This window comes from Monosiga brevicollis, genomic scaffold (genome assembly GCF_000002865.3).
Source record: "Monosiga brevicollis MX1 MONBRscaffold_3 genomic scaffold, whole genome shotgun sequence".
NCBI lineage: Eukaryota > Choanoflagellata > Craspedida > Salpingoecidae > Monosiga > Monosiga brevicollis.
The window spans coordinates 1526708-1545896 of record NW_001865040.1 but is presented as its reverse complement, the minus strand read 5'-3'; the positions used below and the strand labels follow the sequence as shown (position 1 = coordinate 1545896).

Sequence of the window (19189 nt, the reverse complement as noted above, 5' to 3'; positions counted from 1 at the left end):
GGTCCGTTTTTCGGTGCACTGCAGCTAGACAGCGGCCGGAGTACCATCCTCCAGCAAGCCCACATAGTCACGGAGTGTGGTTCGCAGTGAGGCCAGCCTGGCCAGGGAGGCCTGCGCCCTGTGTAAAAAAATGGACCGGGTACGAAGCCAAGTCAGAGGGAGCAGCACATGGTGTCTGTGCGCGAGCACCGCTGAAAAAGGCATAATATACAGCAGAACCAGGGAGGAGGCACGCACTGTTCGCGCCGCGCCGACTTGGCAGCCTCAGAGCCCGTGGGCATGTCATACATGTCAGCAGCAGCCTTAGCAAGCCGTTGCTCCTTGTAAACTTCATGCTGCAATTGCTGAATCCGCTCCTGAAGCTCCGCAGTCGTGAGCGCAATCTGCATCTCGGCCTCGGAGAACGCGGACGTGTCGAGTACACCCGCCGTGCTATACCATAGAGACACACACGTGTAACCCGACACGCACACAGAGACACAGATACAGACAATCACGACCCAAGACGGCGGCAGATGCGCGCGCATGTGTCAGCAAGGTTCGAGGAATTGGGAGGCGTGAACTTTGGTGTGCGGAATAACAACAAAAATAATCACGTACGAGCTACCCGTCGGCCGGGATCGGACAGTGCGATTACGCAGCGGCAGGGGAGGGCCAATGTCCATTCGCGATTTGGGTGCTGAAATCTAGTACCACCACATGCACACGTCGTCAGACAGGCGCCACAACAACACGGCAAACACAACCGCATGCTTTGCCCCAAACGTCGACCGAAGAACGAAGCGGGCAAAGGCACACAACTAACCCGGGGGATCTGACGGCGTGTCGACGGTTTTGATACGGCTTGCGCATCACTCGGGGAGGCAGCTGGCGCCAGCGCCATGCTGCCGCTGGCCGCAGCAGTCATCAAGTCGGCGGATGCCGACAGCTGCTGCGTGGCCTTTGCATGAACCCGGCTTAGCGCCTATGATGAAATGCACGGAGGAAGAAGAAGGATGGTCTGAGCGCCTGCGATGTCGACTCAACGCATGAGCTCCACGGGACACGCCGACCTCCTCGTCCACGGTCTGTTCGCCAAGCTCAGCATATATCCGCAGCCTCTCAAACTGCAAGAAGAGGGAGAGAGGAACACATACGGCACCAAAGCGTGACATGAGAAGGGCCACGTTTGAGGCTAGGTGATAATCAGACGATACGGTCGCGCTGCCGACGCACGCCTGGATCTTGAGTAGGGCGAGCGTCGTGGGGACTCAAGGGGAAGACGAGGAGCTGGCCAGTCGCGTTGAGCGGGTAAAGTTGATAGTGTCGAATAAGCATGGCTAGACGGGGCAAGGCTGGTGCAAGCCCATAGATGTGCCAGCTGGCGACGGCGGTGTTATAAACCAAACGCCAATGTCGCACGCCCTGCGCCGTTTGCACAGACAGGAGCAATGGCGGCCGGCGGCCGGTGCCAATGCGTACGAGATAGCAGCCGGCCATGGCTTCAGCGAGCCGGGCTTCAGCCTGATCGCGAGCTAGAATGCCATGAAACCAACTGTCCAGTGTGCAAGGCGCGCGCGCGAGGTGACTGAATGGCGAGATCGGGGCCGGGAGGGACAAGGGCAAAGTCACACGCACCTTTGGTCTGCAAGTCGGATCGAGTCTGCAAATTTCGAGGGTAAATTCTCAGGCTACCACGCCACATTCAAGATGGCAGATGCAAGCATCAGCATCAGAGCAAAATGTAGGGTGTACAGTGGCTTCAATCGAGGCGGGTGGCGGTTCTCGTACCACAGTTGGTGTGGTGAATGATGCGGGTACTTGCTCAGCCTGGTCCGGGTGAGCAGGCAGCAGGGAGCGACTGGATAGCAAAGGAGCTATTTCCGCCACCTGGGGTGCGTGTCGAAGCCAGTGGCTCCACTGCACAGCAAAAGGTTGGCCTGCGCCAACCGAATCGAGGCTCGCGCGCAACAAAGCTTCGGTGCGCGTATCGTCAGAGAGATATTGGAGCTCATAGAGCAGGCGATTAAAGTGGGTGGTTGCGGATGTGGTCTCGGGCGGCAAGGATACGTGCGCCGCCAAGGCATTAGCGCAAGCCATCGCGGCTGCAGCTTCATCACTGGCTTGTTGCCAGGAGGACGCATGCTGTTTGCAAGGCGTGGCGTGGAATGAGTCTATGGGTGGGCAGGGGCAGGCAAGAGGGGCCATATGGCAAGAACGTACGTTGGCAACGGTGAGCAAGGGGTCGTCCGGTGCATAGCGCGGGGGCTCTGGACCGGCCAAGCCCACCACACCCGAGGAATCTAGGTCCTCGATCGTCGCATAGGGGTCTTCCTGTGCATGGGTTGACACGGTGGCATGAGCAAAGCAGGAGCAGCATGGCTTCGAGCTGGTATGTCAAGGGCAGTGATGGAAGGGCGTGAGGCGCCGCAATCCAAGGAGCTTGGTGTGCAGATGTGACTTACTTCGGGCTCAATCCAAGCTTCGGCGGGCAGCGGCACGGGGGGCAAAGAGCGCCGGTGTGAGGCCGGTGCCTTGGCCGGTGCCCGCTCACGCTTACGCCGCATCCCTCTCCACGTACAACAAGAGGATTGCACTTGAGCAAACTAGTCACCCTACGCTCCACCAACCCTCTGTTTGTCGTCGTGAACCCCCTCGTTTCGGCACGAGAGCTGGCTGAGGAGCCAGTCAGCAGCCCGGCAAAAGAAGCGGACGATGACGATGGCGCGCATCCGCGCAAACAGACTGATGTCGCAACGGTAAAATGTCAGCTTTTGATTGAGTCCAAAAGCAGTCACACTTTTTCCGGTATAAGGCTAGAGGAGAAAACCCGTGTTGATTTTTTTAAAATTTCGCGTATTGAAACCAAAAGCTTGCCGCTGCAGTCAAAGACATAAAATAAGTTCAGCTGGTGTGCATCTGCAAGCTGTGTGAGAGAGAGAGAGAGGAGAGAGAGAGAGAGAAAGAGTCAACAAAAACGAGAGGAGAGAGAGAGAGAGATTTCGAGAGAGAGAGAGAGAGAGTCAACAGGAACGAGAGCGAGAGAGAGAGAGAGAGAGACAAAATTTTCAAGCTCTTTTGTTTGGTTTGTCTTGGACCATTTGCAAATTGCAGCAGGTTTGGATGGCTCGAGCGCATCTGAATTGGGCTCGAGTTTCGAGGTGCCATGGCGCTGCCAATGGCCCTGGTGTCTTGACCATGTTACCTATTGGTGGCTGTTGTTTAACTGGTTGAAGGGTCGTGGCGTCTTGGCTTCAGTTTTTCTTTTTGGTGCATTCGTGCGCCTAGATTCAGATCGCTCAAGACTTTTATCGCAGTGCTCACTGGCTCGCGGACCGCGTCACGCTGGGAGTAGAGACCATCCGGCTCATATTGCTGCCTTGATTCAGCTCTGCCCTCGCTGACTTCCTTTTCTTCAACAGATACCGACGTCATGGTACGTCACAAGTCTCGCTCGTGGGTGCTTGTGGCATTGGCCCAATGGCCCATTAGCCCAACGCGCGTCTGGTCGAAAATCGCAGTGATCAGTGGCGTGCGAAGCTCATGGGCATGTCTTGGGACTGTACCGCTTGGTCGGATCATGCCGCAAATTGATACTGCACAGGCTGCCCGTCGTGCCAACCGCCGCAAGCGCACGACTCGTGCGACCTCGAACGTTTTTGCCATGTTCACTGAGACACAGATCCAAGAGTTCAAGGAGGCCTTCAACATGATTGACAACGACCGCGACGGCTACATTGACGCCGAAGATTTGGCCAAGACTTATGATAGCCTCGGTAGGTTTGGCGAGTGGAGTCGCGGTGTCCAGCCCACCAAGGACCCTGGAGCTCTTGGCCCTAGCTGGTTCACTTTGCCAGTTTCAGCAGAAAGGGGCATGAAACGCGGGCCAAAGAGAATGGGACCAAGTCGTGTTTTTCAAGCCTTGCACGCAGAGGGCAAAAGGCAACAGAAGAGCGAAGGGCATGCTGTAGTTTGATGTTGATCGTATGCCAGCTTCCCCCTCCCATCAAGCGCCGTGCTCGCCCACAAACACGACGAGAGGACTGTCATGTCGATCAAGCAAACCAACAAAGCAAATCCAAACCACATCAGACAAAAGCAAAGCGCCATCTGCTGTGCTCGATCATGTGATGAAGGTCCGCTCACTTTGGTTGTTTGATCCTATGGCTATGCTCTGTAGGCAGTGCCCCGACTCCCGCAGAGCTGGAGCGTATGCTGAGTGATGCCCCAAGCCGCATCAACTTTACCATGTTCTTGACCATTTTTGGTGATCGCATGACGGGCACGGATCCAGAAGACACGATAAAAAATGCATTCATGTGTTTTGATCCCAACAGCTCGGGCAAACTAGACGAGGAGAGGTATGTTGGCTAACAAGATGTCCCAACCCAGCTCTAGCTCGTGCTGATTGATTGTATGTCACGCTGAAAGCGATCCGTCCTCACGTGTGATCCTTGGCACGAGCAGATTGCGGGAGCTGCTCACAACCATGGGCGACCGCTTCACCCAGGAGGAGGTAAGACAGCCAGAGCCGACAGTGATCGTCATTTTGGTATCCAGGCGTGTCGTTGAGGTTCATGTCGTGGGGCGGCTGCACCGTAGGTCGACGAGATGTTCAAGTACGCACCAATTGACGATCAAGGTCGCTTTGACTACGTGGAGTACACGCGCATGATGAAACATGGCAACAAGGAGGAAGAGGCCAACTGAATCGGCACAAATGGAGGGCTGGATACTGCCTGCAGATCTTGACCCTTGGCGCGTGCTGCCAAGCGTTGTCTTTTTTTTTTTCCGGCTGGAAGCATGATTCTTGCGTGTTGAACCTTGTGCTCTGGTGTTAACAATCTCAATGTTGGTGTATCCTCTGATCTGTGGCGCAACTATGCGCGTGTTGGAGGCGTGGCGTAGTGGCGTGCGGTCATGCTTGCTGCGAAAACAATTTCATCTTAGCAGAGATGCCAAACCTGTTGCCCAGACCAGACTGTGGCTGGACTCGTCACGCAAAGGACCATTCACTGGTTTCGCTATTTGTCATCATTCATTCAAGGGATGGAGCGAGCGAGGCGTATTATGGCTAAGGAAGGGAGCAAGAGGGGTTTGTTTGCCCCGAAACTGAAGGGGTACGAGGCCGACTTCGAGTGCTGGAGTCACTCAGTCGTTTCTAAAAAGAGTGCACCACTCGAAACTTGAGTGTGTTCAACAAACGCCTCGTCCCACTCTTTGCGAAAGGAGTCTTGCAGTATGATCCAGCTGATGTGGCGAAATGAGTCGGGCGTGTTCAGACGATGGGTCGTTCGTTTGTTGTTGTTGCCATGCAAGCTTCCTGGTCGACAGGTTCAGCTGCGCCCCTGGGTAACGGGCGGAAAGGGTGGTGTCATGTGCCGCGTACACCAGTATGGCGGGTTGCTTGTTGGTTATGCGCACCGACAGCTCATTAGACTGCGTCTGCCACTCGACGAGGCGCGACTTGACATGGCATGGCACGACATGATATGCATGTATGGATGTATACAGACACGCGCGTGCACACGCACCGTAGCGATTGTGGGAATGACATTGATGACTTTTTGAGGTTTGGCGAAGCAATGCGAGAAAGGCGCTTGTCCCGCTGATTCAGTTGGTCAATCTGAATCGATGTCGTCTGTTCGTTGACATGGTGCATCCTTTGAGCCAGAGCAGGACACGGTATACGGTCTGTTTCTGTGGAAGCGACGACCGAGTGGATCACAGGAAAGGGCGGGACAAAATGGGTCAAGCATTGGGCAAGCGTCCCCCACGCTCAGAACGAGGCGACGGTTCAGGAGGGTTTGAGCTTGTTTATGATTGCGAACGACAGAGAGAAAGAGAGAGAGAGAGAGAGAGAGAGAGAGAAAGAGAGAGAGAGACAGAGAGAGAAAGACAGAGAGAGACAGAGACAGAGAGAGAAGAGACAAGAGAGAATGTGATAAGAGAGGACCTGTGAGCTCGAGCGGCGTGGTGGTCTTTGAGAAAAGTGTACAGAAACGACACGCTTTACCGTCTTGGGTTGCACGCCAAGGTCGGGAGGGGGTACGCTTGGTTGTGGTGGATCACGGCATGACAAACTCACCCCTCCACCAGTGATGTTCTAGAATCAAGATGTGAAGCGCCTTGCTGTTCTTCGAACCAATGTCCCAAGATCCTGCATGCTCTGTCATTGAGTTGGTGCTTTGCAACCCACACGCTGTAAGCACCAAGGCCACTTGTCCTGACACCGCATCGACATACATTAGGGGTAAGTCTCTATGACGTCATACCCAACCATCAACCCTGACTGGCTGGCTGGCCAACTGCCGGTCTGCCTGTCTGCCTGTCTGCCTGTCTGGCTGCATCTAACTGGCTAGCCAACGCTCACAGCTGCAAACGCCCCAAGTCAGTGAGAAAAAGTGTCTGACCAGGTTTTCTGGTCGTTGTAGGCTGCGCCAAGCAATGACTGAGAATCAATCTCGATTCCGCGCTGGATGATGCTAACCCTAAACGATCCATACTTGCGTCTGTCACCCACCCACCAACCGTTGTGCAACCCTGCACCGCACTTCTCCTTGATGCTGGGCGCTTTCGGTTCTTGACCTCGTCTCCCCTGCCTTTGCACGCGACGATGAGCGAATGACCACACCAGCATGGTTCGGTTGACCCCCTCATCCACTCTGCCAGGCCCTATGGGCAGAGAAAGCTTGGCGCTCATGTTCGTGTTTCTCTTCTCGAGAGTTGGTGCAGTCGTTGAGGTCCTCTCGACCTCGTGCAGCTAGTCATTCACCAGACGATGGACCAGACAGATCAACGGCCAGCGACTGATCGTTCCATGGTCCATCACTTGCTCACTTCAAGTGTCCATTCCTTTTCTGCCAGTCAAGAGCCGACTTGATGAGGAAGGGTGTGTTTGCGACAGCCACTCAAAGACGATCCGAATCTGAGACGACACCTTCCCTTCATCCGTCCAGTCGATTCCGTGCTTAAGATTGCCCCGTTACAGGCTCATCCCAACACGGAACGGAACAGCAGCAACCAAGCACGAAAGGCACGACGTGCGCATGGACGCACAAGGCGTGACAAAATCACATGGCAGAGTAGCAGCAGCCACCCCTACCTTCATCTTCATCTACAAACACACAGACGCTCTCGCCACTGGGCCAAGCGTGAGTCTGATTTGAGACGAGCCGAATTGAAGTGAGGTGTTCTGGGTGTCCTGAAACCAAGGTTCAGTCAACTGCTGCAACTGTCTTATTTTGCTCACCCACGAACAACCCTTTGCCACGCAAGTGTATGTGTACGACTCCTTTGTCTTTGTCTTTGTCTCGAGAGAGACAAGAGAGAGAGAGAGAAAGAGAGAGTAAGAGAGAGAGAGAGAGAGAAAGAGAGAGAGAGAGAGAAATGAAGAGAGATACATGAACACACACACAGAGAGACACAAGCAGTTGAGCCTTGACCTCGTCTACTACGCTTGCTCCTCACCATTTTACCGTCAACACGCTTCACTGTGAGCATCGCCGTTTCGCCCGTCGCTTCTGGTCACCTGCTTTAGCCTGGCGGCCTTTCGAGAACGCTGGGGTGATACGGCTTCTTGTGTTTTGCTTGTCATGCGCATATACCACGTTCCTCTCGGCGGGCGGTCCCCAGCTGTTTGCACCTGCCTGTTTGCTTATTGACTCTTCGTTGACACCTTGCACCTGGTTCCGTGTCCGTGACGCTCAGGCTTGAGCCGACCGTAGGTCTTGCCTCAAGCTATACACTCGGCCACACATGCAGACACATCCTATTCTTGGGCTTTGTTGTTCCATTTGGGTGCGTTCTTTCATTCGTTGGGCAGTGTTGAAGCACTTCAGGAATGGCACAGGGGACCGGGTCACCACTGTCGGGTCTCATCAGCAGATGATACTCAAAGAGTGCTCGCCGTCTTTTTCTCGCCGTCTTTGCCTCTGCTTCTGATCAACCTTTTTGCTGATCATTGCGCATCTTCGTCGCATGTTTGCTCTTTTGTGGTGACTTCGAATGGTAGTTGTTCATCTTGCACTTTGTGCCCTTTTGTTCACGCCGTTGAATGAGGCGAGTCAAGCTTGAGCATCTCTGTCAGCACACCACGATTCTCTGTGTTTGTCCCCTCAGACCTTGTCTGCGAATGTTGACACTGCACCAGACAGCACCACTACAACCATGACCTCAGGCACAATGCATTCTTTTTGTGTTGGTGTGCGAGCATCAATGTAGCTTGACGTTGTGTATCCAGTACAAGTGTGCCCGTGTGCACGGCGGTGCCGCCTGCCTATGCGTGCTTGTTGTGCAACCATGGTCAAGCCCGTGTTCGAGTCAAGCCCTTGTTTGGCCTGTCTGGCGTGCAAACTGTGCCGAATCCGATGTCTTGACCAAAAGTTGATTGAGTTTTGTTTCCCGCTTGTTGGATTGACTTGGGAAGCTGGTTATTTTATGTTTGTGGGATCTGTGTGACCATCGCGCGTTTCGCGAGGGCCTGGCTGGTGTGTATCGCAGCTGGCGTTTGCGCGATTCAGCTGTTGGGCCGATTCAGAAACGTTTGTTTATGTTTCTGCCGAGCAGACCGCTTGAGATGCGAGTGTGGTGTTTCTGCCCACGTCGTGTTGTTGTTGGGTTGGTGGAATTGCGGACGTCTTTTTTTTTTTCCTTCTTCTCTTTTGTCTTTGCCAGAGAGAGTGTGTGTGGTGAGTGTGTGGTGAGTGTGTGGTGAGTGAGTGAGTGTGTGTGTGCCAGTTGTGTCATGGCAGAGCTGTAGAGGAGACGGGGCATCAAGTCAAGGGTTACCGGCGGCGGGAGTGCCCTTGCCACTGTCCTCGACCTTTCTGCTTTGTGCGCTGGTGTGCTTCCAGCTTCCATGTAGTGATTTTCTTGGTTTGTCATCTGTGTTGGGATTTTGTGCTTTGGGGTTGTGAAGCATGATGTAAGATTTAGCCGGTTTGGCCTTTGGTTCCCACAAGTTTTTCCCATCTGGTCTTTTGTTGGGGCTCGTGACTGTTGCGCCCATCTCTGCCTTGATTGTATGTCTGATTGTCCCGTTGGGCTGCTGCTGCCATCGAAAGCTCTCGGGTCGAGTTGGCGGCGGGTGAGCCTTGTCCGGGGCTATGGCATCGGCACCTCGCAGTGCCTTTCGTTTGTGATGTTTGGCAAGCACAGACAGTGTCGCTTATCCTTTTTTTTCAAGTGTTCCTTTTATTCTTTCCGTTCTGCCTTTTCCCCCTTTTTTTTGGTTCGGTTCGCCTCTCTGGGGTGCGAACCCACAACCATGCCACCCTACATCGGCTTCCTACATATGAACGCGTGTGGGTGGTCACGATATTGTGGGAATGGGGGGTTGTTTGCCCATGTCTTTTGTTCGTGCCTGAATTGTGTGTGTCCTCTTGCTCTTGAATTTCTTTTGTTTGTGCTGCTGACTGCTGGGTTCCACACCCACACACCACTCAAAAAGCCAGAACAACCACTCTTTTCCTTCTTCTTCCCGAGTCTTGTTTTTCTTGGCCGATGGGCAGTCCTCGTTCGCTCGCGCGCTTTTTTTTTTCTCCTTTTCTCACTCACCTTGCCCATTCTTCTTGTGCTTGGCGCCTCGCATGTCACTCGACTGCTTGTCTCGTGTTCATGCCTTCAGCTGTGGTTTAAGCACACAGCACCGGGCCATAGTTTGGCTGCAAGGTGCATCACGCTATCGTTGTCAGGTGCGTCGTCCACATGCACACATGGCGGACTGCATCTTCCCGCTGCCCCAGGCCGGTGGTCGGTTTCTCAGGCGTATGTTGCATGCAGATACAGGCGCGAACATTCGCAGAGGAACGTGCTCGCTTCGGGCAGCTCAGTCTTGTCGTGAGTGTTGGTTCTTTGCTCCGTCATCATCCTTCCGTGCGTTGCCTGGCTCTGCTGCTGGTGTGATGTTATCAACAATCAGGATATTGTTATTATTTTGCTCGCCCTCTCATGTGAGCCGCTGCCTTGCCTTGTTCTTTAAACTTCCTGCCCTTGGCTAGACTGAACTGAACCGAGCCGTGGCCTGGCCGTTCAGCTTCGCGTGCACCTGGCAATAGGTACGACTGCAGAGTGTTTCTTGGATGGCTGGTTGCCTGTGTGTCTTTCTGTCTCGGCCGTTCCACTACCCCAAGGGAAAAAACAAACTCGCCTTGCCATCTGCATGGAATGTGAGGCCCTTGCATAGACCACGCAAGGTCGTGACTGACTGACGCACTCGCTTGCAGACTTGGTGCCAGTGACGTGACCACAACCAACCCGTTTCTTGAACCCAGGTGAGCAAGACTGTTCCAGCGTCGTGATAGATTGTCCGCTCTGCTCCGAGTGCAAGGACGACCTGAAAAGTCGTCTCTGCGAGACTCATTTTCCATCGCCTGCACAATGCTTGTTCCAGCCGTCATCGTCAGGGGCCTGTGAGGAGCACACCACTCCTCTCCTACCCAAGAACTTTTCTCACTTTTCGCGTAAGTCACCAGGTGATCAGGGTCAAGCTCGGTCGTCCTCGCAACGATTCCGTCGTGCGTGCCTACAACCCTTGCCATACACGCTGCAAGCACCCGACACACCCGACACCACCCGACACAAGTCACGCAAACAGCAGACCCACACACGCGTATGGCTGGGCTTTGGCTTGGCGGCTTGGACCAAGCCGGCCTTGCGTGGTCGATTCTTCGAACTTTCATTCGCTCCACAGCGGGGTGCCCTCGATTTTACCCCCACCTACTTGACGGCATCCCGAAACAACAGCCTAGCATTCCCCCTACTCCTCACATTCTCCGCTACATCACGAGCGGTTTCTTGGTCCTCTTGGAACTTTATTCCAACCAACTGGGCTGAGTCACCAAGCACAAAACACAACACAAAACCCCTCAGAATTCCCACAACACTGGCCATGTCCGACGCATACCCCCCGGACACATACCACCGGTGCGCGAGCGAGCACATGTTTTTGGACTGGTCGTGCTCCAGGACTTCACTCTCTTTGCGTCTGGCTCCAACACCTTGTCCTTCCTCGCCAACTTCCTTGAGCCTGTGTGTGTTTCGGTTGGATTGATCTTGGCATTTTGGATGTGTTTGCGCTTTTTTCCTCTTCGAGCTGGTCTGGTCACCGCCTCGGTTGCAGCATCTCGCACACATCACGTCATTGCTGTTCCTGCTCCTGCTACCTCCACCCCCTGCCTGTGTGGACGAATCACCCCTCGGTCGTGGTCGTGATTGTGGAGGGCATGTTCAATGCATCGTCCCTCTACCCCCTTTTTTTCCTCTCTCCTCTCTCTTTTTTTTTTTTTTGTTTGTCATCAGCCTTTTCACGTTTTAGCGGCAGCTGCATCCTCTCTTATCGTGCTTGCGTGCGTGCTTGCTTATTTTATTGGATGGTTTTGCAAACGACGACCGAGTGGACCACGCACGTATCGACGTTGTGATGAGGGGGGGGGGGGTGTGGCGATACAAGGCTAAAAGTTGGGGACGGCCAGGTCATATCTGTCCTCTCTCACCCCCTTTTTTCTTCCGACTTGTGCTTTCCTTTGATCTTTGGCCGCTGCGACGCTCGACTCCACCCTCTTCTTCCTCCACATCACAACCACCACCACCGCTGCCTGCCGCTTTATTCTGCCATGGTCTTTTTTTTTTTTTTTTTGACTCTTCTTGTTGTTTCCTATTTTCGAAAGCGTGAACATACGACAAGTCTTTACCCCCACCGATGGGTCCGTCCGACTTGCCCCATCGTGCACACACACACACACATACACACGATCTGGCGTTTGCAGTTGGATGGAGAGTGCGTGCAGTTGTGTCTGCCAGTTCGTGCGTGACCTGCTTTTGTCAAACAGCATCTGTGTCACGCTGTCCGAGTTCCACCTCCCAGCCACATGCCGCTGCCATCATCGCAACACAACACCCCAGTCTCTTTCCACCGACAACAAAGCTGAAACAACACCAGTCATCCCACGACGCCCCCCACTGTTGTTTCCTTTTCTTTACCCTTTTTTCCATCACCATCATCATCATCATCAGCACTACCACCTCCTGCCTTCTTCCTCCTAAGGGCTGATTGCCACCCGGAAGAGATTCTTGAGACTCTCACACGACGTCCGACCCCCAACTTGACTGGCCCGAGCAGTTTCCCCTCCCTCGCATTCTCCCCGCGCGCTCATCTCCTCGCACGCGCTTCTGGCGACCATTCAAGCACATTTGGCCCCGACAGTCTGTAGTCTCTTCGGCTCTTGCTTGTCTCGTCATCACTGCATGCGGGGGCCAAGATTCATCCACCAAATTTCGTCCACAGCCTGCACCAGGTTCCGTGGCAGGTGACTCTCGTGCGTGCTCGAACTAGCCCATTCATTCCCCTTGAGCTCAACCCGGGTCCTCGAGCTTTTGATACGCAGAGCGCAGTTTTGCATGGTTCTTCCGTTCCCAGCCTGGCTCGCATGCTCTCGCCTGTCTGCATTTGAATGCTTTCCATGTCAAACGGTGACTTTCAAGCTGGAAACCCTCGCTCCACCACTACTTTGCTTCGTTGTGGCTTCAGACCCCGACCACTTGTGGTATCCGCTCCATGGTCGCATGTACGTTCAGCCGCAACACGGGGTGACGTTGCAGCCTCGTCTTGAGCCTCACCTTCCCCCTCTCTTCTGCTTTGCGCTGTTGCGCTTCATCTATCCGCTGACCCAACTCATTCCCTTTCCTGTTCCGGCGGCTGCTTCTCTTGCTGGTGTTGTGCTGGTCTTTCTTCCTGACCGTAGCCTTGCTACATCAGCCTCAGCCTAGACGTCTGCAGTTGCTCCGCAAGCCGTGGCCCGGCCTGGCCATAGGCGCAGCCATCGTCGCATTTTGAGGGCCCGCCCGCCCCATTTCCCCCAGTGTCTTGCAACCGCATTAGGCTGTATAGCATCGCGCCCCGAGCTTTTTGATTCGCTTCGTTTCGCGGCGTGGAGCCAGATTTCCCTCTGCCCGACGCACTCTGCCTTTGGCATTCTTATACATCTCTTTGCGCTTGCTTCCTCGAGATCGCCATGCACGATTCGGCTCTCCGCTGAGGTCTTCACACCCAACGTATCGGATCGCAGGAGATCACCGCAAGTGCCTTCTCTCCGCTCGCCCCCGCATCTCCGCCATTGCAATCGCGCCACGTCCTCGTGAGCACAGTTGTCCCATCATCAACCACCCGACATGACAGCTCCTTGGGTGTGTGAACGCTGCGGAAGCTCCTTTGGCAGGAGACATCACTATACCCGTCACCTGCTCAGCCACGAACAGTCCACCGAGCGCCGCTTTTCGTGTTGCATTGCAAGTTGTCCTCGCCGCTTTTATCGCAGCGACCATCTGCGACATCACCTCAAGAATCGGCACAAGATTATCCACGATGACGACCTCAATCGCTACATGGCTCGCTGTGATACTTGGCACCCCCTGGAAGGGCTCGAAACATCAAGCAGTGCCGGAAGCGACCAGCCACGCAGTTCGGCGTTGCTTTCATCTCCAACAGCCGCTCAAGCGCCCGCGGCGCCGTCAGCTTTCCCAGTAGCCGCTGTTCAGAGCGCTCTTTCCACATCACAACAGTCTTCGCTCCCAGCATATCAGCAGACAGGCCTACCCCAGCAAGCCAGTCTCGCCCTGTCTCGCATTCCCAATCTGCCCGCCCACTCCGAGGCCACCGAGACAGCTGCGCTCCTGCAAGCTCTTATGCATCATATTCCGCCGGGCACGTCCATTGAAATGGCCCTGGCTGCATTTGCAGCCAACGCTACCAACAACAGCAACGACGCAACATCCGTAAACTTGGCCTCCCCAGGCACCTTTCCTCATCCGCAGACCGGTCCAGGGTACATCTCTGCAGATGATGCTCAGGCCTACCTTGCCACAGCAACGCCAAACTCCATGGCCAAGCTGGCTATGGCCCAGTCAGCCCCGTTGTCTGCAGCCAACACCGCCATCACGGGGCGGCTTGAAGGCAGTTTTCCCTCAGGCACCCCCAGCTCCATCAACCCCGCGTCCAGTTCGTGGGGACCAGCCGGCTTTTCAGACGCGCTGACAGGCATGCCAGCTGCTAAACGCCCCCACCTGGTAACGCAAGCCAGTGCTGGGTTGCCTCAAGCTTTCGATGCCCATTCATCTGGATTCGCATCGTCGGGCCTCAACTCAGTGCTGGGTGGGAGCGCACTCTCGCAGCATGCCAGCCTCGGTGCCTCCATAAACCGCACTGGTGGTGGACTCGTCACCGGTGTTCCTACGTCGCTCGAGGAAACCCTACCCGTTAGCAATGCTCAACGATCACTCCTATCCCACAACTTTGTCAATATGCATGCCAGCCAACTCGGCGGGACGGGTCTGGGGGCGGTGGGTTACAGTCTTCAACCTACCCCGCACGCAAGCCAGGCTTCCCTACAGGACTATCTTGCAATGAGTACTCAGAGGGCTGGGACATCGACGGGCGACCCCAACATGCTCCAATCCGTTGCATATTTGATGCACACCTCACGCGCAGCTGATGGCACTCATCTGCCTTCGGCGCTTGAGCCTGGCCCCCCCGGGGCCACTCCGAGTAGTGTCTTTTCGAGGCACGCCTCGCCGCATGCCATGGGTGCCGGTCCTTTGGGAGGGCATCCATCCTTGGGCCCCGGGCGAGAGCCAGGTCTTGGCCTCGCCGGTGCAAGTGGGACTGGGGTCAGCCCTTTAGGCTCACACCTGAGAGGTGGAGGTCTCGCAGCGGGGCAGCCACCTTTATCGTGGGCTCCAACCTCGCGAGGCGGTGCGGTCGGTGCCCAGCTCCCCTCATCTACGGCCGACTACTCGGCCGTTGTAGCCGCCATGGCGTCGGCGCCACGCGCCACCACTCAAGTTGGCACCAACCCTCGCTAGCGTGTATGCTGGCGTGACCACGCCTGCGTGTCGACCCTCTTTACATGCAGGCTCGATGTTTGTTGGCACCTGAGGCTGCCCTCCATGTTTCTTTTTTTTTTTTTTTTTTTTTTTTTTGTGTTTTCCTGACGTTTTGCCTTCTTGATCTCGTTCAGAGTTGCTTTTGCTATTAATTGCTGTGGAAGCATCTGTCATTGCAGTCCAGTTTAGATTGTGGAAGGAGTTTCCATTTGGATGCGTGCATGTCCACTCTTGCGTTGCATCGCCTTCGTGCAGCCAGGGCTGCGCAAGAGGCGGTTTGTGTGCGACTGCCATTGTTCAATATATCCTTCTCTGTGCCAAAGTTGGCCTTTGTTGCCCTGCACGTCATGTTCTTTAGTGATGTTCGCTCTGCCCGCGGTGCCGCCTTTGTTCGTCATGAATGCAATAATTCCTTTCGAGCCGGCTCCCATTCCAACCGTGAGGTGCAGACCTTTTGGAAGCGGCCCGGCATGGAGCGAATCTACGCGCTTTCATTGCGCGTTTTGCCGATGTGGGTGCATGGGTCTTTTGCCTCGGCTCCCTAGTAGTAATAATTAATCCGACACCAACAAGACATGCTTGTTTGTTCATCAATGCTCCTTCATCTCGTCGTTCGCACCGACCAAGTCGGAATCACTCGGACCAGTCCACACATTTTGTTCGCACTACATCAACAGTCACATCCACGACATCTACTCCTGTCGATGGTGTAGGCATGGCCGTGTTCAAAAGTACAGCTGCTGCATTTACCACCAATAGACTGTAAAATACTTTTACTCAACACCCATATTCACAAGCTAACTCTTGAAACATTATTGATGCTACAATTTCTGCCAATACTTCCGCATCAACTACCACACGCATCACCACAACAAGAACGCGCGAATCATTGGGGTCAGTCATTTGGCAGCTGGATCTTTGCTGTTGAGCGCCAGTGGTGAGGAAATTGGCATCGTCAGGGCGAAGCGGGGCTGAATCAGTGTACAGCACCCTGGTGTACATTGGGGTGCCCTTGTCGTTTGAGAGGACCTCCGTCACAAGGCCCCCGACGGTGATCAGTCCAGCTCGTGCGCGCTAACATCAAGTCTTTGTTTTTGTTGTTTTTGAATGTCTGGTAGAGCACCATGTCCACACGAGCTCCTCCCCCTAGCGAGGCGCCGCCAGAGCGCGGTAAGACTGATTGCCCTCGCGGCGTGAGGCTCACGCACCGCAATTTCGCCTTGTTTTGCTTTTCTTTCTGCTTTTCTTTCCCACTGTTTTTTTGCTTTTTTCTTTTGAAGCTCGTCGTTGCCTGAGCTTCCAACTTGTACCTGTCAGAAACCTCGCTCGCGTTTGCGCCCCCTCCCTGATGGCAGCTTGATATAGCAGACCTCTCGACACGTCTCTTTGAAGCTGATTTCATCTGTGTCCTCACTCCTGATCTTCACAGGCTCCTTTCGTCGGCCGGCCGCTCCCATCGAGAACGCACCAGCGCGGCCAGAATCTGCGAGCAAGCCGGCCGCTCTCCTCGAGCGAGCCGCTACTTTACCAGCAGACCTTGACTATGTCGAACTACGTACTGCCTCCCTCTCAGAGGTAGAGGAAGAGAGTGAGGGCGAAGAGGACAGCGGTGATCTTCGCGAAGATGTCCAGGACGTGCTCTTTAGCATGGTTAATATTCACGCCGAAGAACGTGATGATGGTCCGGACGACGACGAAAGCGACGACGAGTCGACCATATCCGATTATATCGACATCGAGGATGAGAATCAAAATGGTACGTCTGTTTGTGGTTCTGTCGTGGCGTCATGACAGGAACGCTCACATGCCTCGGCTTTCTCTGCTACCCAATTCTTCGGGTCACATGATGCTTCCTCACCTTGCCCCATCTCTTTCAGCGCTCGAGTCACGTGTTGTTGACATGGATGAGGCCGCGCCGGTGCTCACCCGCAGCCTTTCGACAAGCGTTAAGGCGGGCAAGCTAAGTGCCGCCCGCGCCGTCGGCGCTGCTCGTTGGCTTGATGAGGGCGTAAGTTGTTCCCTCTCCCAAGGCGTGTGCGCCTCGCAGTTCTTTCCCTGCCACAGTTCCTGCTAGATTCTCGTTCACGTTCATCTGCATACAATCCACAATAGATTCGTCGCTTGATCGAAGCCATGAAACGTTACGGGACGCCGGGGACCACCGGCCCTTGCATCAGCTTTGGGCAGCTCCGCCTGCGTGCCGGCAAGCAGTTCTACGAGCGTTCTTTGGCTGGGTGCCTGGACATTGCCCGGGCGCGCGGTGTCGTACAATACGAGGGTGCACGCTTGATTCCAGGCCACTCGGACACAGTCATCTTGACCCTGGTCAAAGACACCCTTGACGATGCCACACCAGATACATGTACGTGATTGGTCCTCCTACTTCATCGCACGCGACCGTCAAGGATCTGCATCGAGCTAGCTTGTCTAGTATCACCTTCTGTTACTGGCAATGTTGATACATGACACCCTTGTTTGCTGGCCTGCGTGCAATACCCTATTGGCAGACACGTACGGTCAAATTCGCAGCTGCTCAATCCGTCGTGCCTACCAGCCGGATGTTCCAGCGTCTGGCAAGTCCCATCATGTGGTCTGGTTTTTGCCGGACCAGCGGGCCTTTGAAGCTTGGCATCGTCCAACATTCAAATATGACTGACCCCGATTCCTTGATGTGGTTGATGTCTAGGTGCCAAGGGGGCCTTGCAACGCAGCCAGTCGCAACCCACGGGATCTGTGGATGACGATCTCCTTGCCAGCCTTGACCAGGCTGAGGCAGCCCTGCAAACCCTCTCTAGCCCTTCCCACCGCGCTCGTGCACCGCGTCGGCCACCCTCGTCCCGTCGTCCACTGGTCACAGTTTCCAGTGTGGCTGATCCCGAGGCCGAGGTTGATGAGTCGGATGCTGTTGAGGATGTGATGGCTTCCTTGGTTGCCACAGCCGAGACCAGCGCACCAGCGCTGGACGCCGATGGCGCCAGCATGACTGTCATGGAGCGCGCTCGGATGCTACCGGAATCAGAGCCGGCTTTATCCAAACCCCTTGCCGCCGCCGTGGCAGAGGGAGCTCTGAACTCGCACCGTGCTCTTTTAGCCACACAATACATGGATCGAGAGGTATGTTTACCGTCACTCTCCCCTCTTCTCGTCGACATCTGAGCCGACAAGCCTGCTGCCCTCACAGTCTATCCCCGTTGTCATTGTCCTGCATCCCCGGTTCCTGGGTGGCTGGCTGGTATTTGACGAAATCTTTTAGCTTCGCAAACTGATTGCGCTCATCCAAAAACGGGGCAAGGCTCACGGTGGCAGCGAGTGGACCATTCGCTTTGGGCAGCTGCAAACAGCGGCTATGAACGTCTTTGGAATCTCAGTGCGTCTGAACCCCTCATTGTTGTGCTCGGCTGCTGCTTGACGCACCAGCACATGGCTGATGGCACGTGTAATCTGATACGTGTATGTGTGTGTGTGTGTGTGTGTGTGTGTGTGTGTGTGTGTGTGTGTGTGTGTGTGTGTGTGTGTGTGTGTGTGTGTGTGTGTGCGCGCGCATGTGTGACTGTGTTATATAGCAACTGATTGGTCTGCTGAAGACGGCCCGCACGCGCCATATTGTCGCGTATCATGCGGACGCCTTAGTCAAAGGTGCCAGCGATGACGTCGAAATCACTCTAAAGCAGACTAGCCTTCCGGACAGCAGCACAGAGACATGTGCGTCCTTGCCTCGGCTGGTTGCTGGCTTGCTTTTGGGGATTTCAAAGTCTACCTTTCTTGGTCTGATGGCAGTGCCCATTTCGTATCAATTTTGCCGGCTGAAATGTCATTTATAGATACGTTTCAGCAACTGCGTCAAGCGTCTCTGCGACGTCCAAGGCGCAGTGTCTCTTCTGCATGGGCATCCTCGTTTCGCACCTCTGTCCGCGGTCGCACCAATTCACGTGCAGGTACGCCTTTTGGATGCTCAGACTTGTAAGGATGCGCGATAAACTAGGGGACTGTGTGTGTGTGTGTGTGTGTGTGTGTGTGTGTGTGTGTGTGTGTGATGAAAAGGCCTTTGTCACATGCTGACCTGTGGGCTGATGGGGGCAACCTACAGTGTATGATGAAACGCTGGCACGAAAGCTCCAAGAGCTCGAGGCCGAACGACAACGCGCCGACGTTGCACGCGCCGACGCCCAGACGAGAATTCGGGATCTTGAGGATGAGCTCATCGTCATGAAGACTGAGGTTGAGACATTGCAGAACGAGCTCGAAGAGCAAGCTGAAACCCTGGGCAGTCGCATCGAGACTCTGACGGACGAGCTTGAGATGGAGCGCACGGCTCGCCAAGAGTACAAAG

General features: G+C 54.8%; 3 protein-coding genes across 3 annotated transcripts; 1 reads left to right on the top strand and 2 right to left on the bottom strand.

The window, feature by feature from the left end:
* Positions 1–24: 24 nt before the first annotated feature.
* On the bottom strand, positions 25–2546 carry MONBRDRAFT_23009 (uncharacterized protein; the record flags this gene model as incomplete). Its single annotated transcript, XM_001743057.1, has 11 exons — positions 25–118; positions 238–432; positions 601–686; positions 806–964; positions 1053–1106; positions 1462–1534; positions 1618–1670; positions 1771–1899; positions 1930–2124; positions 2203–2313; positions 2445–2546. The coding sequence occupies 11 exons, from the start codon at positions 2544–2546 to the stop codon at positions 25–27; spliced, it is 1251 nt and encodes a 416-aa protein (XP_001743109.1).
* Positions 2547–3559: 1013 nt separating this feature from the next.
* Positions 3560–4689, top strand: MONBRDRAFT_14254 (uncharacterized protein; the record flags this gene model as incomplete). The annotated part of the gene is made up of 4 exons (XM_001743380.1): positions 3560–3759; positions 4164–4340; positions 4444–4495; positions 4582–4689. The coding sequence occupies 4 exons, from the start codon at positions 3560–3562 to the stop codon at positions 4687–4689; spliced, it is 537 nt and encodes a 178-aa protein (XP_001743432.1).
* A 437-nt stretch (positions 4690–5126) lies between these two features.
* MONBRDRAFT_23007 (uncharacterized protein) lies at positions 5127–7384 on the bottom strand (the record flags this gene model as incomplete). The annotated part of the gene is made up of 6 exons (XM_001743056.1): positions 5127–5229; positions 5514–5620; positions 5811–5935; positions 6511–6577; positions 6614–6742; positions 7232–7384. The coding sequence occupies 6 exons, from the start codon at positions 7382–7384 to the stop codon at positions 5127–5129; spliced, it is 684 nt and encodes a 227-aa protein (XP_001743108.1).
* Between the last annotated feature and the right edge of the window lie 11805 nt (positions 7385–19189).